Source organism: Glycine soja, chromosome 2 (assembly GCF_004193775.1).
Source record: "Glycine soja cultivar W05 chromosome 2, ASM419377v2, whole genome shotgun sequence".
NCBI lineage: Eukaryota > Viridiplantae > Streptophyta > Magnoliopsida > Fabales > Fabaceae > Glycine > Glycine soja.
This window is the reverse complement of record NC_041003.1, coordinates 5,289,719-5,312,240: the sequence shown is the minus strand read 5'-3', so window position 1 is coordinate 5,312,240 and position 22,522 is coordinate 5,289,719. Positions and strand designations below refer to the sequence as shown.

Here is a 22,522-nt window from a genome sequence, read left to right as displayed (position 1 = left end):
TGAAATTTTATAAGTTTCTTTTTTTTAGTTAGTATTTCACTGAGTTTTAAAATAATTAATTGATCAAAGACGTCTTTAAGCAAGCTTTTAAATAGGCTCGTAGGTCAAATTAAGCTTTTATATAAGTCGAGCCGAGCCTTTAAAAAAAAGGCTATGACAGGTAATGAGTCAAACTCAAGCTTTGCATATTCAACTCAAGTCTAGTAAAACTTGGCTTGACTCAGTTCATTTTTACCCCTAGTTGGTGGTGATAGTGGTGAAAATTTATTAGTAATGGATGTGACAATAATAATAATAACAATGACTATTAATGACAATGGATGACTAATAATGGACAATAGTGGTTAGAATTGAACCCATTTATGTCCAACTCGTATTGACCTACAAATTTAACTAGTTTGATTAACTTAATTTACAATGAAAATGGACTTTTTTTCATGTTCACTTTGCATGAACCCACAATCAAACTAGTTAGACTATAGACAACAATAATAAAAATAAAATTAAAAAAATATAAATTTAACTAATAACCAAGAAAACTTGGGCTTATATTTCATTGGGCGGGATTGGGCAAAAATTGATAGAGTTATACTAAAAACTCTAAATTTGATGAAAGCATAAATAGATCAATATGAATTGGGTCACTCTAGTCGGAAGCTCAATGTGAATTGAACAAATAACTTAACTAGATCAATTTGAGGTTCTAAAATGAGGTTCAGGGTTAGTGAATTTAGTTTGCATAAGCTTGTTATGAGTTTAGCCTAGATCACGCTAAAAAAAGTCTCAAACTTAATTTATGATTAAAATTTAAAGTCTAAGTTCAACATTTCCTCAAATGAATTCAAGTAAGGTTAGTCATGGACTTGGTGTGGTGGGTTGCAAGCTACAACAAAGCAAGCAAAGACAATAACCAATATTTTATTGAAGGTTCTAAAATGAGCTATGATAAGTTGAGTCAAAATATCTAAATTCAATTTGTACTTCTAAAACGATGTTTGAGATTAGAGAATGTCCATTTTCTAGAGATTAATTGTGTGGGCTATGCCCACTCAAAAAGTTCAAATTTATTTCGTACTCAAACTTTAAAGATTAAACCCTATAATTTATGAGTAGTTTTTGGATCCAACCCATTTTGCCAACTCAAAGATTTGATAGGAACTAAAGAAAGAAAGATTAAGAAAGGTGAGACATGAACGAAACACCTTCTATAAACTTAAAACTAAAACTAGAAAAATCATTTTAAATGCTAAAATGATTTTAAATTCATTTAGAAACTGTCACAACTTTTTTTTTATCCAAACATGTTTTGTTTTCAATTTTAATTGGTTGAAACCTGAGTCAAATTAATTAATTGAGATTTAATTGGTTGAAACAAATTGATTAAGCATAGTTATAAAACTATAAGTTAAAAAAGTTTTTTTTCATCTTGGATAATAAATTATTGATTTATCATTAATTATAATAATTAACAATTAAGAAGTGATGTGTTAACTCAATAGGGTTGGTCTAGTGGGGGAGAGTTTGAGTAATTTGCACAAGATTCTAAATACAAACGCCATTATACACAAAAAATAGTGATATTTTAGTATATAGTTTATTATTGGCCTAACTCCCCTTATACATACCACCAAACAAAAAAATTATTTTAGCTTAACTAACTATCTTAAGCTCGAATTTTGATATGTGATTATTTTAAATATTTAAAGGGAGAATTTTGTTACCCAAGTGGTTAAATGAATAATGCATGTGATCTTTTAAAAAAAGTCCAAGATATATATTGTCTATGTCAAATAAGTAATAAGTAATAAATAATAAATACAAAGAGAAAGTGTGAAATTGTTTTGATTTTAATTATATTTTTTATTTAACTTTCTTTCTCTCTTTTTAGTTTAATTTATATGCACTTTATGTTAAAAAAATTTACAATGTGAAGTGTCAATCAATTAGAAATTATGTTGGAGATTAGTTTTGAGATAGTTAATGTGAAGTAGTAATTTTCTATGTAAATATTTGTGATTGAATATGATAATATACAATCAATTTGCATTATAAGTACATATACTATTACTTGTTTTTTTTTCTTCTCCTTTCTAAATCTTAAATTTATGGATCATAATACATAAACACATTCTTATTATAAACACTCTTTTGACGCTTTTTATATCTCTATTTTTTTTTTTATGAAATTCAGGTATCTCAATTGAAAATTAAGGGACTAATCCCTCTCAGGTATCAAGAATTGTTAATTTAAGGGATTGATGTTTTCTGACAAATATTCTTTCTTATCAGATCATATTTTTTATTATATTTATCAAAAGTTTCCCTAACATTATCCTAAAATTTTCTATTATATTAATTACAGGGAGCACATCTAACCCAATCATATGAACAAGTAAAGTGTGTGAGAGAGATTTTCGTTTAATTTTATTTTTTACTACTAATAAATAAATTTTAGTTACACACTTTTAACCTTACTTAGCTAAATATTTGAATTTATATATTCAGCGATGTATAATATATATGTGACTGGTATGTTTTTCTCTCAAAAATTGTTATACATATGAAATTTTAATTTTAGTATAATTGGTATACAAATATCAATCAAAACAATTTCTCAATGAGATGTCTCATTTTGTGTATGATATACCGCATTTTATATCAAACCATATGACAAATGTTATCATTAAACATTTGTAGTCTGTTACCTCTTGATGTATGGTTCTATCTGCATAAATTATTGTTGTGGGGACAAGCAAATAAAAATTCAGTCATTTGACGTGGTTATCTTTCATTCAACACTTTAAAGTTTAGATGTCAATTTCATTTATGCAGGAAGTTGCATCGTGCATGCGCATTCCAAAATTCAATAGCTGTCTAAATTAGATAAACAAAAGCAGTCAGCCCCATAATCAATTATAGATTAATTAGGTTCCAAAAATATGCAAATAAAGTATTCATTTGTTTTTCGTCATTTTCAAAATGATTAATAGTATACATGATAGTCTTAACACTTTCGAATGTCTGATGTAACTAATTTTCTTCATTATTTGTCAATTTAAGGAACAATTAGGAAAATATCCATTTTCAGAAGGGTAAGAAAAAAAAATTATGTATTCAAGTTCTACAAATTAGACACGATATATTTTTATGACAAACTCAAGTTATACTTCAAATCATCTTATCCGACCTAGTCTCTTAAATATATTTTTAAATTTAATTTTTCTTTTTATAATTTAGTACTGCTACTACTAATATATTATTATTATTTGTTTTAAAATATGTAAAATTGCTCCTTTAGTTTTTTTTATCTTCTCTTCCAATTTTAATTCGGCCTCTTATCTTTATTTTGTACAATTACTAGACTCCATCTGATCTTGTTACTGGCGTGCTAACGTGTCCATTAAATGCCTTGTTTGAGGGATTACGTGGTACATACATGCCATACCTATTAATAACAAAGGTACTGTTCATCTTGTCAATTAGTAAACACCACAATTTATCTTTAAGAGTTGTCTCATAGGTTAAGAAAAAAGAGTATCTATAAAATATTATTAATTTTATTCTTAAGTGATATGAGATTTTTCCTTTAAAAAGAAGTGATATTGAGATTTTTTAACATATCAAAATAATACATGATAAATATAGAATACCAAATAAAAATTCAAAAATAAGATAAGAAATTAAAGAAATAATTTTACCTAAAATATAAATTAATTTAAATTTCACAACTTCATTAATTACATGGTATAGTTATTCAGTACGTAAAACTTTGTATATTATGGCAATGTATTGAATTGAGTGATGTTATCTCATAAATTATTAGTTAATCAAATTAATTAATTTAAATTCAAATAAATAACCTTGCCATCCAGCATGGAAGATAAATATAATTTCTTAGACCAAAAGGGTTAGTTCAGTTAATTGAGTAGACACATGAGTTATACATTTTTTTTTATCTGTATTGGATTATTTGTTCGAATAATAGAAAAAAAGATACACTCTTTTAAAAAAATAACCTTGTTAAAATTTCATGGAATAAGAATCGAGCTGTAATTAATCTATCACAACCGCATGAACACCCAAAATTGGCAGTAACATTTACCAGGCTTTGTCACCAACAAGTAGAGCACAAACAAGATAAAACAAGAACTCTATCTTTCACCCTCCCCACTCTCGCAAGTGAAAGAAGCTACCGAAAAAGTTTTATATATTTTCATGTTGCTATTGACATTTGGTGGAATGTGGCAGAAAAAAATGATAGAGGACCCCACATGCCAGAGTAAAACAGTGACTTTGAATTTGAACCTCAACTGCTTCTTCTGATTCTCCATATCTACCTTCCAATCCGTCTTTTCTGGTGTGTGTGTGTGTTCTTTTTTAAGGAATGTAAATAAAAATACACTCACTCATCCCCTTCTTAGAAGATTCCACTATTGGAGTTTCTATATCCCTTTTGGCCTCCCTGTATTTGCGTGTGATCCAAGTACTCCCCTTTTCACTCTTTGCACTCAAAAAGCTATTCCAAGAATCACATAACAAAGAGAGAGAGAGAGAGAAAAAGCTATTACTATGTGGTTGACTATGCGTAAATAAGAATCAGAATTCAGAAAAAAAAAGTGTACTTGAACTGGGATTCATCTGATTCCTTAACTTGTCTCTCTGCTGATTCATAATCTCTTTTAAGGTATGTTGTTATCTTCTTTGTCTTTGTGACATTAAAGTCTTTATCTTTTCCTCCTTTTGTTCCTGTCTGGTCTAGAATATTATTGATATTATCTTTTCTTGGGGGTGGGGGGGGGGGGGGGGGGGGTGCTTTATGCTTGCGGTGTTTTCAATCTACAATCTACAATATAGGTGGTGGGGGTTGGTGGAAGGTGTTTCTTTTCATGCATGTGGAATAATTTGAATTTCTCTTGAAGCAATTCAATTAGAGTCCATTGATTTATCAAACCATATAGGGCGTTGCTTCAAGGGAAAAAAAATGACACAAAAGAAAGAAAGAGCTTATTGGGTGCTGCGGAACTGAAGATATTTGAGCTTAACTCGTACGTTTGATGTGAAATTCAATGTTTTTCTTATTTCCTTATTTTCAGAATCGGTTGGTTGATTCTGCTAATGAAAGAAACTTTAACATTATTTGATCATTGATACTCATAAATATCCTGCTGATTGGATTGTAATCTTCCTTGCGTTTTCAATTTGTCTTCAGAACATCATTTAGTCTTTTACATATCCTTTTCGTTTTTTTTTTCATTTTCTCTGATTTATCTGAATGTTGAGGACCTGAGAACTTGGGTAACACGTGATTCCCAAAATAAGAGGTGATATGGTCTTTATATTCCATGATCTGTCTGTTGTTCATGTTGCCTATTTCTTGCCTTGCAAAGCTTATAAGTAGTACCTCAAATAGCACTGGATTGTAACACTTTTGGGATCACGGCATGTTTTTCTGGTACATTTATTTGTGTATTAGTTTTAAATATGCTTAATTAATCTGCAGAATTTTGTTCTGCATAATTTGTAGTATATTTACTTACCTACTTGGGGCTTTAATTCAGGAAGAGGTTTTGCCAACCCCAACCTGCAGCAAATAATTTTGCATGGGTTGGTTTACTAAGTTGCTTAAGGGATCCAACCGTAAATCCTCAGGAGGAAGATATCATGGGAAATATGAAGATGGCAGAATATCGGACAATCTTGATTGTTCAGCGGTAATCACACTTTCTTCTTCTAGTAAAAAATTGACCAGTACCAAAAGTTGTTGACACAAGTAGTTCGGTACTTGGATCCCTTAACCAAGGTCTGGGATTTGATTCCCGGCTTGGACATGGAGTGACAAGAGGAGGTATCACTTTACCCCAAAAATGGGCCAATCCGGTAGGAGGAGGATTACACCTCCTGGTTATACCAAATTTTTTTTGACCATTCTTACAACTTATCATGTCATTTTCTAGCATGATAGTATCATGAACCCAACATAGTACTAGTTCCTTTCAGACTTGGTCTGAAGTTGTGAATTGAAATAGTGCTAAACTGAGTGCAGGATGATTTGACGGATATTGAGAAAGAAGAAATTGGTCGGGCAATAGCACTCTCTCTTTCAGAGGCAGATAAGAAAGGGAAAAAAGTTATTGGTGAGATTTATGCTTTTTCTGATGGGTGGTTAAAGTTCATTTGCTGCTTTATGTAACTTTTTGGTACAATCAGGATTTCAGTTTGTGGTACTAAAATGTATATTCTAAGAAAAATGCATATGATTTAATTTCTTACATACAGGCCTTTCTTTTATGTCTATCTTAGTGTCTTCTTCATTCTTATTTAATAAAATAATGATTTACTATGGTGTCACTGATCAAGTCTCTCGAATAAACCCCAATCTTAATCTGTTCACCAGAATTATCAGGATTTGTTGATTCCGGTGCTTTGCATTAGTTGAAAATCAAAGTACTAAATATATTTTTCATATGGTTAGAGTCCATTAAAGAAATTCTGAAATTCCATTTGGTAAACATGTGTTTTGAAATGGATTCTCAATTTTCCCCCTGCTAAAGTATTTAAAAAGGCCTTATGTTTTTGCCTCACAAAACCCCAGAGGACGACTCTGAATCTGAAGATGATGAACTGTGTCCACTTAGCGACGAGGAAGCTGAATCTGTTGGTGAAGTTCAGCAAGATGAAGATGACCATCATGCTAAAATTCAACAGGATGAAGACAAACATCTTGATGAAGTTCAACTTGAGGAAGATGAACAACTTGCCAGGGCAATTCAAGAAAGTTTGAGCATTAGTTCTCCTCCTCGATCTGAGACTGATTCTTTATTTCAACCTTTTGCACACTTATTTCCACCTGTATACAGGTACCTGTGGGAAAGTTGACATCTTTCTGTAGAATATTAGTTCTTCTCCTCAATCTGACACTGATGCTAAACTTCACTAATTGTTATAAATAAAGGGAGACAAATGATTGTCCTCATAAGTAAAATTGCTTTGATGGAATGCTTGTGGGAAAAAAAGTCTGTCCAAACAGAAAATGTTTCCAAACTTATTGTCAAGAATTTCTGAATTATGCTAAGTTAATGTCAGAAATGTAGATATGTAGACTAAAGATTGTTGACTTTTTGCCTTCAATTCAATTAAATGAAAATGATGCAAGGAGAGCCCTTTAAAACATTTGATAATGGGGTCAATTTGTGTCATATTTATGGTAACTTGCTAACACTTGTGAATATAATAAATATCTTGCCATCATAAGAGTTTTTATGTGCTCACCCTAAGAAAATTGAAATATTCACCTTAGTGACAAAAGCATGGATCAAGATAGAAGATATCTATAATGTTTTCTTTTCATAAATTCTTGAATTTTACTTATAAAAACAGAGGTTAAACCTGGTTCTTGCAAAATGTGCTTGCAGAATCTGTGCTGGCTGTAATGCTGAGATTGGCCATGGAAGATTTTTGAGTTGCATGGGAGGTTATTGGCATCCAGAATGCTTTTGTTGCCATGCTTGCAAACTTCCAATCACTGATTATGAGGTTAGAGTCTTGTGTTGATTGCTACATGCTTCATGAAACTCAACTTTATAACACGTTTTAAACATTCTTCTGGAATTTATAAATGAAGATCTTTAACTTCCTTTTCCTTAATTTTTTGAGGTCAATATGATTGTATATAATGCTTAAATCCATATTCATTCACAGTTTTCTATGTCTGGAAATCGTCGTTATCATAAATCCTGCTATAAGGAGTTGCATCATCCAAGATGTGATGTTTGCAAGAACTTTGTAAGTACTAGCAGCCAGTTTTTGCTTACAGATTTATAATCAATTTATTGTGCTTGACTTTGATCAATGGTTTCAATAAATTTTGATGTGCATTACAAATTTCACAACAACATATATTTTCAAGGACGCCATTGATATTGAGTTGTTCTCAAATATACTTAATAAGTCCAGAAATCAGAATAGTACTTGAGAATGTTCTGCTGAGGTATATCGTGCCATGCATGCCCTTTATGGCTCAGATATAAGTTTGAATGTTTGATTACTTCTTAAATATTAATAATTGGCTTATGATTTTTAAGAAATTGTGGAACGGCTACTCCAAGTTAAAATCATTTTACACTTTGTTCAAAATTGCTCTGAGATCTAAGATTTTTTGGCTATGCATGTTTAAGTTCATATCAATATGTTGCATGGCAAAAATAAGCCTGTTCTTGAGCTATGACATATACTCAGGCATCCAACATAATCAGAGAGACTAGAGAGATGTTAAAATGATACATTCATACATCAAGAAAATTGCAAATGAAACCATTCTGTTTTCTAATCTAGGTCAAACTCTTTTCATTTCCTACAAATGCTACTATCAATTGGTGGGACAATGCTATTTTGGAATTCCTTGAAATGTCGATTGAAGTAGTTGGCTAGTATTTCATTAATGAAATTGTATTTTACCCAGAGCCTTTAATCACAAGGAGTGTAAGTGAAATAAAATAAAATCAAAATTCAGAAAAGTACAAGTGAAACCCCTCTAATTCATCACCAGGGTGAACATGCTATCCTTTCCTTCCCTCCTTTTTTGAATTTAGAATTGTCCACTTTATTTTGTTCTTTCAATTTTTTCTAGTTATAGATATAAAGTACAATTGAATGATTGATTTTTGTTCATTGCAGATTCCACCAAATTCAGCTGGTCTCATTGAGTATAGAGCACATCCTTTCTGGCTACAAAAATATTGTCCATCGCATGAGCGTGATGGTACTCCTCGCTGTTGTAGCTGTCAAAGATTGGAGGTCAGTTATATCAGATCACAAAATTTTTTCGTAATTTTTTGTTACCAACAAGCAGATACTGATGTATCCCATCTCTCACTCCTTTCTTTGTTTTTGTCTTTTTCCTTTCCATATGAAACTTTCCGATCAGTTCAGTCAGTGGATACCAAATATCTGTTGCTTGACGATGGTCGAAAGCTGTGCCTGGAGTGTCTTGACTCAGCTATCATGGATACTCATGAATGCCAACCTCTCTATGTCGAAATACAAGAGTTTTATGAGGGTTTACATATGAAGATAGAGCAGCAAGTTCCGATGCTTTTGGTTGAGAGACAAGCACTGAACGAGGCTATGGAGGGAGAGAAGAATGTAAATGTTAATGTTTTCAACTTTCATTCTATGTTTTGCCTTTTATTTCTCTTCTTTACATCATACCCCTTCCATTGTTCTAATTTTGCATTGCTTTTGAATGTAGGGTCATCATCACTTACCTGAAACCAGAGGACTTTGCTTGTCCGAAGAGCAAACTGTTCCCACTGTAGGGATCTCTTGTGAATTTCAGTCTTATTGATGATTTTAATTCTCATATAAAATATCTCTGTTGATAAAGCAGTGGCTTTTATTTGTTTCTTTGTAATTCCAGATTTTAAGGAGACCAAGGATAGGAGCAGGATACCAGCTCATAGATATGATAACCGAGCCTTTTAGGCTGGTCCGTCGTTGTGAAGTGACAGCCATACTTGTTTTGTATGGCCTTCCTAGGTATCCTTCTCATATCGTCTATTTTCAAAATCTATAGTTTTTGCATATGGAATTCACTCTAATATAATTCAAGGATTTTATATTGATAGGTTATTGACTGGATCAATCCTGGCTCACGAAATGATGCACGCATGGCTTAGACTTAAAGGTACTATCAGCTTTCCTGTGATCAATACCATTTAGAAACTTAGTATTTTCATTTCAGTGATTTAACAGTGTTAAGTTGGACAAATTTGTGGGGTTATGGCAGGCTATGGCAATCTGAGGCCAGAAGTTGAAGAGGGAATTTGCCAAGTCTTGGCTCATATGTGGTTAGAATCAGAGATTATTCCTGGCACTGGGGATGAAGGTGCATCATCATCATCATCATCATCATCCTCATCGCCTTCGTCTTCTTCATCATCAAAGAAGGGTAAACGTTCCGACTTTGAGAAGAAACTAGGTAAGTACTTCAAACACCAGATTGAGTCAGATAGCTCAGCAGCTTATGGAGATGGATTCAGAGAGGGTAACCAGGCTGTGGCTAAGTATGGACTTAGAAGAACCCTTGACCATATCCGATTGACAGGAAGTTTTCCATATTGAAAAAATGGTATTTGACCCTTTTAGAGTGAGTAATTCACTTTAAAGAACAAAGTAAGGGACCTCAACTGTTGATGAGATAATTAAAGAGTTGTTTGTTAAACTTTAACAAATCCATGAACCGTTGATTTTTCATCAATGGTTGAAACTTACTTTTCTCTGTAAAGTAAAGATTCACTTTAGAGAAATCAAATCCAGAAATATGATACAATTTTCTTTCCTTTACACCAACCAATATATCAACTTTGTCTTTTAAATTATGTAGGATTCAAAGGTTCCAAAATTATATAGTTTTCACGCTACTCCGGACTAGTAAGGAATGAAAAATGCTCCTGTTAGTCTGCGGTTGCCGAAATCTTTCTTTTCCTTTTTTTTTTCTTTTTCTTTTAGGGGGGTGCTGATGAGGAGTGATGAAATGTGCAGTTTCTGCAAGTTCCAGATAAATGTAGGCAGATAAATGTAGGCACCTCAGATTCGATATGTATTACAAAATACCTTGCAACAGTTGAAAATGATAAAACAGTTGAAGTAATTATAGTAAAAGTTTGTATATTTTGTATTTTGCTGATATTCTTTTCTGGAATTTTTCTCCCCACTAGTTTGAAGTTGCAATGGAAAAAGGTGGTATCTCAGTATTTTTGTGGTGACTGTTCAACCGTGTAAGTAAGTAATACTTGTCAATTGTCATAAACAGTGTCTTCTTTATCGTTCATATCCTTATTTTCCCAACTACAAGGAAACTCCTTTCTTGGCTCGGTTTGTAAGCCACTGAATATCACATAAGCTAAATTTAAATAAAATATTATTGATTATATATGTATGGTTGTATAATTAATAGGTTTAATTATCCATTTAGTCCCTATAGTTTCTAAACTTATCCATTTTAATCCCTATAGTTAATAAGTGATTTTTTTAATCTCTTTATCATTTAATTCTCAATAGGTCTCTACAGTTAAAACTATATAACACCATTAAATTATTATTGTCAGCCGTACTTCCCTGGGGCTCCCTCCCTCTCTTCTCGGAGCTCCCTCTCTCCCTCCTCCTTGGCGGAGGGAGAGGAGTCGCAGTCCTCGCCGGCGGGAGCCTCCCGGACGAGAGGGAGCTCCAAGAAGGATGACTAACAATAATAATTTAAGGGTGTTAAACAATTTTAATGGTAAAGACCTATTGAGAATTAAATGGTAAATTATAGAGACTACAAAAATCATTATTAACTATAAGGACTAAAATGAATAAATTTAAAAATTATAGAGACTAAATAAGTAATTAAATTTAATTAATATTAATTCCTCTCAATGCATATTCTAATTGAGTTAATGACAAAATAAAGTTTATAGTACTTGATTTGAGGGTGTCAAGTGGGAGGAAAAAGTCCTGCATTTGATGAGAATTGACAACTCGAGCTACGTATAAGTGGCAAGGATACCTAATGCCTTAAAGTGGTGCTCAATTCACTCGAGTTTTACTCTTGGCTTATTAATCCTCATGATCCAACATATTAATGTAAAGACAAGAAGTAAGAAGGTTAAATTGTGTTTTACAATATCATTTTGCAAATCTTTTAAAAAATAAGATAAAGACAAGCAAGCACTTTGAAACGTAAAAACCAAAGTTAGACCAGAAGATAGAACAAAAGCAACGATCTATGGACCTTGCGAATGGTATATAATTGTTTTTCTTTTTAAGAAAAACCTTTTAGTAAATTTTTTTTTCTCAGAAATGCATTTCTCATTTACAATTCGAACCTTTATTGATAAAAATGTTATCTTCAGAAATGCATTTCTCATTTACAATTCGAAATTTAAAAAACATATAAATATTACACAATTATATACTTTTTTTTAAAGAACACAATTATATTCTTACATAGTTACATTTACATAAATCTTATAAGTAACTCATAGGTATTCGCAAATGGCAATATAAATTGTGTTGCCAAGGGAAATTAGCCTTTGATCACAATGGGTTGGGATATCTCGTGATGTCTAGAACTAGAAAAGAAAAATAAAATCCCACAGGTAAGGGTAATAAACAAATAACAGAAGTTAGAAAAAAAAAAAACAGATTGGCAGCCACGTGTCCCAGGGATGAACATGATTGTGGAGCGAGCGAGTGATGCTCACCACATCACGTGCTTCCAAAACTGATCTATTTCCCTTCTCCTTCTTACTTCTTCCTTCTCTCTGCTGCAAATCCAAAATCTACCATAGCGGGTAAAAATAAACCTCTCTTTTGATCCATCATCACACACTTTCTTTCATTTCTATTTCATTTGATTCGATTTCACTTCTTCATTCGCAGTTCCATTTTCTGAATTTCTCGAGCGAACTTCGCCCAGTTCTAGGGTTCCCCACTGCCATGTACCAGGCCGAATTAACCTCCGAACAGGTACTTCCCGATCCGTTTTCTCTCCCTTTCGATCTGATTGCAAAACTACGATTCCGTTTCGATTTAGTTTTCGTGCATTTTAATGTCGTCGATCGATCGTCGATGTGGATTGAAATTGAATTTCTACGCTGACATTGTGTCCGTTTTTTCGCGAAGGTTCTGAGGAGGGACATCCCATGGGAGACCTACATGTCCACCAAGCTCATCTCAGGGACGAGCCTTCAGCTCTTAAGGCGCTACGATCACCGACCAGAAAGTCACAGAGCACAGTTGCTCGATGATGTAATAGTTTTTAATTTTAATTGTTAAACTATTATTTTTTAAAATAATAATACTAATATGTTAATTGTTGTGCCTTTTGTTTTTAAAGTTGAGTTTGATTGCAATGTTGATTTGAAGTGGATTTAATTTGTGATTCCCAAGTTTGCTGTCTACTGGTATTGAAAATTAAATATCGTTGTGTGGCAGGATGGTCCCTCTTATGTTCGCGTGTTTGTTCGTGTTTTGCGTGACATTTTCAAGGAAGATACTGTGGAGTATGTTTTGGCACTGATAGATGAAATGCTTGCTGGTAATTTGTTGAAATTGGTCGTTTTTTTTCATTTGTTTGTTAACAGTGGCATAACCTTTAAATTATAATCTTTTGCAGCAAACCCGAAGAGAGCAAGACTGTTTCATGATAGTGCCCTTGCTGATGAAGATACTTATGAGCCTTTCCTAAGTTATGTATTTACTCAAATATGTTTTTGTTGCGATTTTTGTATATTAATTATTCACTTTCTTTGCTTTGGAGATGAGGAAAGCTCATCTCTTATTATATTAAAATTCAGCATTTGTTTCAAATAGAATGTGTTTGTAGGGGGGTCACACCCTGCTCTAACCATTGATTATCATATCTTTGTGCACGTAAAATATGTGCTTGTTGGAAGATTGTGCATCATTTGTATATATGTAGTTTATAGTATTATATCTTTGCCTTGGACAGAAACTATACTGAATCCCTTAATTACATTTTTCTTATCATTTTTACAACTTGAGGATAAAAAGCTATGTATGATTGTCATCTAGATAATGACTTATGATTGTTATGCATTTTGACTATTTTCTTTGTACTTCAAAGTTAGACGGTGTCTAGGATGGACTAGGTGACTAAGTGGTCTTTTGTAGACCAATAATTTTCAACCAATAGATTTAATAATAAAATATTGAATGGTTGAGATTAAACTTTTAATTAATTTTAGTAATTAAAATTAATTTACACTATGTCTGTCCGTCCCTTATTACAGTATCTCCTTCCTCTGTTCGTTGGCCCTTCTTCTCCTCCTCCCCAGTCACCGTTCTCCACCGTGCGCTGCTGCCGGAGGCGATTTCCGGCGGTGTCGTTACCTCTCTTTACTTCTTTTTCTTCTTCTTCCCTCCACTTCCTCCTCCTCCTCTGTCCCAACCCTTCCCTCTCCAAATCCAAACCAAGATCTGACAGAAACCAAATCAGCAACGACGCTCTCTTCAGCATGTTCTGTGCCACTCGTAACGCCTTCTCCACACCGTGGACCCCACAGCTTCAACCACACCATGTCCTGCATGATCTGAAAAGAAATCACTGTGATCGGAAGGTCAAACGACACGCACAGGTGCAACTGCAGGTCGTGGAAGCACTGGTATGGAATCCTGGACCATCAGAAAGCCCTGCTGCGATCAACCCATGTGGAATCAATTCATATGGACAACACTTTGTGCCTCGTAATGTTCATATCAGAGGTCCATATTTGTGCTCAAATCCATTGTGTTCATTGTCCACAATACCCATTTAATCACAAACATTTAATTGATGGCGTCTTTGTGCAATGTATACAAACTATAAGGATGAAATTGTAATTCCAATTGGTTAAAAAAAATGGACCACCATGAACCACTTAGTTAACTAGTCCACCCTAGATACCGTCTCAAAGTTATGATATACAAAAAATAACTAACAATATTATCCATCTTTCAGATTGCTCTGGAAAGGAAATTGGTTCATACAAGAGAAAAGTTGTAAGATCCTTGCTTTAGTTGTTAGGTAATACAAACACGAGACTTTTCACATTTTAATACAAAAAAAACTTCTCAGATTTGAATCAAATAACAGATCTGTTGTATACTTGTACAAGTTATTACCTTCCCAGTTATTGCAAAATTTCACCATTTTCTGATTATAGTGTCAGGCCAAAAAATCAGAATGGCGTTGTGTCTAATGGAGAAGCATCAAATGGAAAGAAGCCATTTACCACTATTGATGATGTTTTAATAGGATTGGTAAAATGGCTTTGTGAACAGGTATGTGATACATGAAATTGTTTCTTTCTCACTAGATCAACTGCGTAAGAGTAATTCACAGACTTGTCAACAATGCACCTAATCACATCAACTTATGGAGGAAGCTGCCACAACTCTTGACATATATGGGAGTTAGTAAGATTTGCAAGTGTGCAAGAGTGACACATTATTTGCTGAACTTGAACAACTAGTTTTAAATTGGACCATGGAATCAATTAAACCAGATGGCTTAAAAATCTGCACTCAGATCTATAGGAAGTTTTTGAAATGTTTTACATGAATAAAAAAATTGCATGTTATATCTTAAGATGTGAGTAGGTTCAGTTGTATGTAATACACATGCATTCTTACTTTCGTCTATTTATTATATCTGTAGTTGAAGAAACCTTCTCATCCTATTCGTGGAGTCCCAACTGCTATCAATTGCCTAGCAACACTACTTAAGGAACCTGTGGTTAGGTCTTCCTTTGTTCAGGCTGATGGGGTTAAGTTACTTGTGCCCTTGATTTCGCCAGCATCCACTCAACAGTCAATTCAGGTAAGTTTGTTGGACTCTACCTCTGAGAATCCAAAAGCCGAGTAACTGGATTTTCCTTCAGTTGGCTTATATATATTATACCAATAGGATAGGTGCTTGAGGAAGCATGATATATCTAGTTATGCCTGTAATACTTGCTGGAACTGGAAATCCAATAGCTTGTATTGAATTTAGAGATGGTTAACTTAAACATGCTTGGTGCATCCGACCAAATGATAGATTTTTGGAAAAACAATGACTGAGTGGTATCTGGGGATTCCAGATTTGTTGGCGTCTAAATTGATTTATCAATAAAATATTAAATATTACTGATAAAATTTGTAGATTTCACGGTGCTTTTGTAGGGAACAAAAATTAATTGATAAATTCCTCTTCGGCAGCTTCTTTATGAAACATGTCTCTGCATATGGCTCTTATCCTATTATGAGCCAGCAATTGAATATTTGGCTACTTCAAGAACCCTTCCGCGACTTATTGATGTTGTCAGGAGTTCTACAAAAGAGAAGGTATGGCTGACTTGCTGAACTGATGTTCATCTCAGTTTTCGCTTACAAACAAAATGTTGTTCAAATTTTTTTTATTCCTTGCAATATTATTATTAATTATAGCTCACAGTTATTTGATTTTTACTGAATTTGTATTAACTTTCTGTTATATTTATTTCTATGTAATGGCTGCAAGTTGATGTTTATAACTTCTCTGGTATAGCAGTCTAATGTTGGCACACTTGTTTTATAAATTTGATAGGTGGTTAGAGTTGTTGTCTTGACTCTTAAGAATTTGATGTCAAAAGGGACATTGGGTGCTCAGATGGTTGACCTTCAGCTGGCACAAGTTGTCCTGAGTTTAAAAGCACAAGCATGGAGTGATGAGGTGAGATAATTTGAACCTACATTAACTTCTGAAAATTTATTTGTGCAAATTGTGTAAAATTATAATTGGTGCCTTGAAGAGAAAATATTTTTGATATACATTTTTGCCACTTTCGGTTGCTGTCTTGTAACCTGGCAATCATAGATTCAAATACTGGAAATTGTCTTCTTGCAGGGGTTGGGTTGCATAGTGGGACTGGGAGTCTTGAGCATTTGGCTGCCCCTTTTTTTTCCCACTTAAATATTCCACTGAGCATTCCATACTACTCGATGTGGGAATTAGACACCCATCCCATAATACCCAAGTCCCCATTACAATAAATATAAAAATTATTTGTTGGCATACAGTGCTCTCTACTGTATTGTTAGATACGGTTTCTGTTTTCCAGGATGCATGCTTTCCATGATACTCTTAGATACAGTTTTTGTTTCTGTTTCCCAATATTTAGATCATACATTTACATTTCCTTTTGAAATAATCTATTTCCTGTTATTTGCTCAACACTTCTATTAATTAGAAAAGTTTGTTATAGGACTTGTTGGAGGCCCTGAATTCCTTGGAAGAAGGGCTTAAGGATAATATCAAGAGACTAAGTTCTTTTGATATGTACAAGCAAGAAGTTCTCCTTGGCCATCTGGATTGGTCTCCCATGCACAAAGATCCCATATTCTGGCGAGAAAATATAAACAACTTTGAAGAAAATGATTTCCAGGTATCTATGCATTATCCCTTCTTTTATGCTTCAGCCGAATTCTTGATTAAGCACACATGAAATTTTTGGATGAGAAAAATAACAAGGCTTTCAGTTACTTGTGGCTGTACTCTTTTCTTTGTTATTTCATGCAATATATAATTGGCATCTCTGGGGATGATATTGGGTTTCACCTTGATAGGAATGGTTAGTATTGAATACCAACTGGCTGGCTGGCTAGCTAGAGTACTTTTGTGTTTTCTGATACTTTTCTTTGTAAGTTAGACAGTATGGAGCTACTTGATGTTTTATTCCATGATAGAATATGCCCTCCCATATCTGAGGCTGTCTTGGCATTACACAGTTAATTTTGCAAGCTATTTAAGTTTCTCTCTTTTAGTGATAGAGATAGTATCAACATGGATGGTGTTTTTCAAGCAATGATCATGTGATAAGATTTTTCAACTGATAACTAATGTCGTCCTTCAACACTTTTGATTGGCGTATAATATGTCATTAGGATGAATTGTAAATGCAATGAAATTAAACAGTAAATGGGCAACTTTACATTTTATGGAACCTTTTGTGATTGCAGCCAACTGAATCTTCACTTTCTCATTGTGGTCAGCAGTTCAACCAATGGCTTAAGAGAAAATATGTTCCATTACTTTTATTTATAATTATTAGGAAATAAATAAAGTAATCAAACATATTTTATCTCTTAAGCCAATACTTGAACTGTTGAAGACAGTGATAAAGTGGACATTCAGTTGGGGATGCAATCACAACAGATCCATAAAATGTAAAGTTGTCCATTTACTGTTTAATTTCACTAAATTTACATTTTATAAAAAATATTTCCATTTTATAAATTCTATTAACTTTTGAAGAACATCTGCAGATATGCAAAAGAATTGATTGGTTCTGTTCAGTGGTATTGTTGCTTTAATGTGTTAGATAAATATTCTTGTCCTGAAGAAGAGAAAAGACAACATGAGGTGTTTTTAAAGTAGATTTGATATTCATCTAAAAGTAGTAAATACACATTGTACTGTGCTGATTTTGATCAGAAACACAGTATATGGATTTTAAAATATTTTGTTCCTAGGGTGCTTGTGGATCCCATCCAATAAGATACTTAATACAAAATGCGAATTTTTCTTTGCCATCAATAGTGACTAGAGGCATTTTTATAGCAAGAACAGATGATTATGCTATATCAAGTGCCATTTGTTGTAATGCAAAAAAAGAAGAAGATAATGATGATAGTGTGTAATCTTGTTGTGTACTCTATCTTATCTCAAACATTCATCTATTATTTATTGATACTATTTTCATCTGTTGCAGATTCTAAGGGTCCTACTAACAATTTTGGACACGTCCAGTGATCCAAGGACTCTGGCTGTTGCTTGCTATGACCTTTCACAGTTTATCCAGCATCATTCTGCTGGACGGATCATTGTGTCAGACCTCAAGGCAAAAGAACGAGTTATGAAACTAATGAATCATGAAAATGTTGAAGTTACTAAAAATGCACTGCTCTGCATCCAGCGGCTTTTCTTAGGTGCAAAGTATGCAAGCTTCTTGCAGGTTTAATGCTGTTTCTGTGGGGTGGTCAAGATGCACTTAATTCCATCAACTTCACTGCTAGCTCACAAATTGGATCGGCTCTCGTATACAACCATTATTCATTGTTTTAATGATTAATTTATTGTGTATGACTACTAAGATTTCGGTTTCAACAGTAGAAGAAATTTTATGTGAGGAATAAGTATGCATGATATTCTGCTGCTGAATAAATCAAGTTTTGTAATGTACTCGAAGTTGTGCTTATAGGTATGTTGAATTTGTTAGAAAACAAAATTTATCGTTGATATGGATATATGTATTTTCTTGAATATGAGCTAGTTTCAGAAGAATAATGACTTGAGGAATAAGTAAGTTATTGTCCTATTGACCTATTTCTTGCCAGAAAACAAATTTTGAACTTACTATTTAGCAAATTGTGCAAGCCCCTTTTCATTATTTTTTTATAAATCCTATTATTTTCTCATTGTTGCTGACCACCGAGGATTAACCTGCGATTGGATACAAGGCATTAGACTGGGAATAGCTGAAACTAAATGAGCTGCTTATTCCAATTTTTTTGTTTTTATTTTTTGCGAAAATGGTTCCTTTTAGTGTAAATAGTTTTTATACTATTATTTAATTACAAATAGATATGTATAGCATGTTTATTGGCACAAAAACATTTAATTACACAAATAAAAATGTTAGTTTTGTAAAGAACCTGACTGATTGAAAGTTCAATGTCATAACTGATATTGCAATTTGTTATTTTATACTAAATAAAGTAAGTGGTGACATGTAATAATTGGTTGACACTTACCTTGGTCCATTTGTATTAAAAAAATTGCAGAATAAAGGACACATTTCATTAGTATCTTTCAAAGATAAATGTATCTTGTGAATAATTGTAATGCTGGAAAAGGGGGAAAGAGAATATCAATATTGATAATTTGATACTTGCAACACGTGATACTTGATATCATATTCAATCAAAGCATACTGATGCGTGATTGTGTTGTTTACAAGAATCATATGGAGCTGGCTGATTTCGGAATAGTCAATTTTTTTTTCATAGATCAAGATTTTTGTTGACTCCTTTAATTTTAAAAGAATATTTTTAAGATGTATAGATAACAATAATGAAAAATAAGTGAGATAGAGAGTTATATACCCAAATAATGAAACTGTTGAATAATGACACTGACAGAACTTCTCACGAACATGCCTCTAGTTGACTTTGTGTTATTTCAAATACCTTCAGGAAGACAAGTTCGGGAAAAATTAAAGATCAAATAAATTATTATTCATCCATCTTTCTATCCTACAATACACAGCAACATTTACAAACAGAAGAGAGAAAATATAGGGAAGTGATTAACAAAACAGCTTATTGACTAATTGAGGAACCCTTTGTAGAATCAAAACTTCCTTTCCATAGACGTTTCCCATCTCAATGAAGAATCCAAGGCTTTGGACAAAGATGACACAATCTCGTGCATGTCAGGTCGACTTGCTGGATCTTTCTTTATGCAAGTTTCTATCATTCTAGCCACAAACACAGCAAGTTCCATTGGATAATTTCCTTTCAAAGAGGGATCCATGAACTCACTCAATCTCAAATGTTCACCTTCCTCGTCAAGCACCGCGCTTAAAACATCAAACAAATTCGCAATATTTCCTTCTGCATAAACATCAGCAACATCTTTTCCAGTGAGCATTTCCAACATTAAAACCCCAAATGCGTAGACATCAAGCTTTGTAGACACAAGACCATTTTCCAAATACTCTGGAGCCATGTATCCTCTTGTCCCAACAATATGCCTTGTCATCACATATTGATCACCCTCACTACCCTCTCTTTCCACTGACCTTGCAAGCCTAAAGTTTGAAATCTTTGCCCTGAAATCACTATCCAGAAGAATGTTACCACTCTTCAGATCCTTGTGTACATGAGGAGGAGAAGTGAAACTATGAAGATAGTCAAGTCCTGTAGCAACATCCAATGCAATTTGAATTCTTTGTGTCCAACTCAGAAACTTTCCCTTGATGTTGATCCAATCACTCAAGTATCCGTTAGCAGCATACTCATAAACAAGATACCAATAGCCCCCGTTAAAACAAACCCCAGAAAGACGTATAACATTTGAATGGTTCACTTTGCTCAAAAGCTCTATCTCCTTTGACACATCACCATCTATCTTTTTTATTGCAGCCAAATCCCCATTGATGAAACCGCGATAAACCGACCCTTTGATGCAGCAGCTAGGACTAAAACCATTCGTTGCACTTTGCAGTTCCTCATATCTGTACACCTTAAATGATTCACTTATGCCAGATATGATCTCTGCCAAATTTTCAGATTCTTCTTCTTCCAACTTCTTCTCTTGTGGTTTCTCAATAGCCACAGCCACAAAACTATCAGACACAATCAAAGAATCATCTTTCCTTTTATTACCACCCTTGAGATAACGCGTCCTGAAAACGATGGCACAAAGGACTGATGATATTAATGCAATAGCTCCAACAACTCCTACCACTGCATACACCCATGTTTTGCTTGATCTTCCACTAGAAGAAGATAGAGGCGGAGGTGGAGGTGTTGATGGTGGTGGAGATGGCTCAGAAGTTTGATTACTCGAGGGCTCGTCTTGAAGAGGTACAAGAAGTGTGGTAAAAGGATGAATTATTGGTTGTTGAGAAGAAAGAGTATTAGCTTCAACAATTGTCTCACTGCTGACACCAAATCTTTCACCAATGAGCCAAACAATGTCATTAGAAGCCACAAGGTAACTCAACAAGTACTTGACACCTTGCTCAGTTTGATTCTTCGAGGGACAAGCGCATCGAAGAGGAACAATGAGTTCATTTCCCGGCATTAAGTCTCCTTCGGGAATGTTGTTTTGGTCCTGCAATGCTTGACATGTTGAAAGGCCTTCAAAAGTGTTGTTAGCGATCACAAAATACGAGTCCCCTCTTTCAACCTCGTAGGATGTGTTGAACTGATAATACTGGTTGTTGTTGTTACCTGAACAAGAGCAATTGATTGGAACAATCACTAACTTGTTTGTTTCAAAGGTTCCATCCTCAGAAACAGAATTTGCCACAGAAAGTTGAGATGAGTCTGAACCCAACAAAGCAGATATTGAGGGAACAGTGTTGTAAAGGGGTTGAGCCCTGAAGGTGAGGTAAGCTTGGCAACTAGGATTCACGCCATTGCAAGTGTAGCCACGCATAGAGTTTGAATTTCCCGTTTGGCCACATGCTGTTGTGGCCAAACCAACGTAAGGTTGCTTTCCCTGAACATGAACCACCACTGACATGCTACATAACATAATCAAAGTGAAGATTGTTGTTGTGATCATAGGAAAGAGATTCATTGAAGGATGGATAATGGATTAATAGAGATTATGGCTGCAAAAGGGTTTAATGCAAACACTTTTTTCTGGAGAACAAGTGTGTTGTAGTGGTTTGAATATTTTGTTTCGTATTTATTTCATTAGTCGGAAGAAGTTTAGATGGAACGCGCAATCTTAATTAAACTGATTTATTTCATTGCCATTGGTCAGAATTGGTGGTTTGATATTAGAATATTCTTGCAGGGTTTGATGGGATATTAATGTCGTTCCGTTGACCAAATCTCATTGACATAACAAAGATAGTGTGTGCTACCGGAGTTGCATGACTCTGTCTTCCATATCATTGATTTATAACTTGTGAGCATCAAATTTGAATAGAATAAGAACGTGTTGCTTTCAATAATAAAAAACCAAAGTGTTGCATAATAGTAATAAACCTTTCTTATACGTATAAATAAAGTTCCATTCACTTAAAAAAAAAAAAAGCTTATATTGAATTATCTTTTTCTTTGGATGAATAATAGTAATACACCTTTCGACTCAATGAAATCCCCATTGTACTACCTTGCTGTATCTCTGAATCATACTTCTCAATATATGCTAAAAAGGTCTTTCTTTATGTACAACACTGATTGTTTTGTTCTTAAACTGTATACAATGGATTTTCAATGC

At 33.7% G+C, this 22,522-nt stretch overlaps 3 protein-coding genes across 8 annotated transcripts; 2 read left to right on the top strand and 1 right to left on the bottom strand.

Annotated features, from left to right (window-relative positions):
• The first annotated feature begins 4,329 nt into the window (after positions 1 to 4,329).
• LOC114382463 (protein DA1-related 1-like) lies at positions 4,330 to 10,684 on the top strand. Of its 6 annotated transcripts, none has more exons than XM_028341918.1 (13): positions 4,337 to 4,684; positions 4,959 to 5,045; positions 5,559 to 5,711; positions 6,044 to 6,134; positions 6,593 to 6,857; positions 7,413 to 7,533; positions 7,699 to 7,782; positions 8,674 to 8,793; positions 8,929 to 9,141; positions 9,248 to 9,310; positions 9,416 to 9,534; positions 9,624 to 9,682; positions 9,785 to 10,684. In XM_028341918.1, the coding sequence occupies exons 3-13, from the start codon at positions 5,601 to 5,603 to the stop codon at positions 10,117 to 10,119; spliced, it is 1,581 nt and encodes a 526-aa protein (XP_028197719.1). In that variant the 5' UTR covers positions 4,337 to 4,684; positions 4,959 to 5,045; positions 5,559 to 5,600; the 3' UTR covers positions 10,120 to 10,684. The 6 variants fall into 6 exon arrangements, with proteins under 6 accessions (XP_028197745.1, XP_028197737.1, XP_028197719.1 ...); XM_028341910.1 differs by having other exon boundaries at positions 4,855 to 5,045; XM_028341936.1 differs by lacking the exon at positions 4,959 to 5,045 and having other exon boundaries at positions 4,336 to 4,684; positions 5,563 to 5,711.
• Positions 10,685 to 12,178: 1,494 nt separating this feature from the next.
• Positions 12,179 to 18,885, top strand: LOC114382455 (V-type proton ATPase subunit H-like). Its single transcript, XM_028341886.1, has 12 exons — positions 12,179 to 12,332; positions 12,421 to 12,507; positions 12,664 to 12,789; positions 12,976 to 13,078; positions 13,157 to 13,229; positions 14,501 to 14,566; positions 14,706 to 14,823; positions 15,200 to 15,361; positions 15,742 to 15,867; positions 16,109 to 16,234; positions 16,767 to 16,946; positions 18,273 to 18,885. Exons 2-12 carry the CDS (start codon positions 12,478 to 12,480, stop codon positions 18,519 to 18,521), a joined length of 1,359 nt encoding a protein of 452 aa, XP_028197687.1. The 5' UTR covers positions 12,179 to 12,332; positions 12,421 to 12,477; the 3' UTR covers positions 18,522 to 18,885.
• Positions 18,886 to 19,770: 885 nt separating this feature from the next.
• Positions 19,771 to 21,965, bottom strand: LOC114382448 (lysM domain receptor-like kinase 4). Its single transcript, XM_028341874.1, has one exon. It carries the CDS (start codon positions 21,869 to 21,871, stop codon positions 19,913 to 19,915), a length of 1,959 nt encoding a protein of 652 aa, XP_028197675.1. The 5' UTR covers positions 21,872 to 21,965; the 3' UTR covers positions 19,771 to 19,912.
• Between the last annotated feature and the right edge of the window lie 557 nt (positions 21,966 to 22,522).

Coding starts and splice junctions, on each gene's coding strand:
- LOC114382463 (XM_028341936.1), top strand. CDS start 5,601: ATGGGTTGGTTTACTAAGTTGCTTAAGGGATCCAACCGTAAATCCTCA. Junction 9,311..9,415: donor AAGAGCAAACTGTTCCCACT/GTAGGGATCTCT, acceptor TTGTAATTCCAG/ATTTTAAGGAGACCAAGGAT. Junction 9,683..9,784: donor CGCATGGCTTAGACTTAAAG/GTACTATCAGCT, acceptor GGGTTATGGCAG/GCTATGGCAATCTGAGGCCA.
- LOC114382455 (XM_028341886.1), top strand. CDS start 12,478: ATGTACCAGGCCGAATTAACCTCCGAACAG. Junction 12,790..12,975: donor GAGCACAGTTGCTCGATGAT/GTAATAGTTTTT, acceptor GTTGTGTGGCAG/GATGGTCCCTCTTATGTTCG. Junction 16,947..18,272: donor TTGAAGAAAATGATTTCCAG/GTATCTATGCAT, acceptor CATCTGTTGCAG/ATTCTAAGGGTCCTACTAAC.
- LOC114382448 (XM_028341874.1), bottom strand. CDS start 21,871: ATGAATCTCTTTCCTATGATCACAACAACAATCTTCACTTTGATTATG.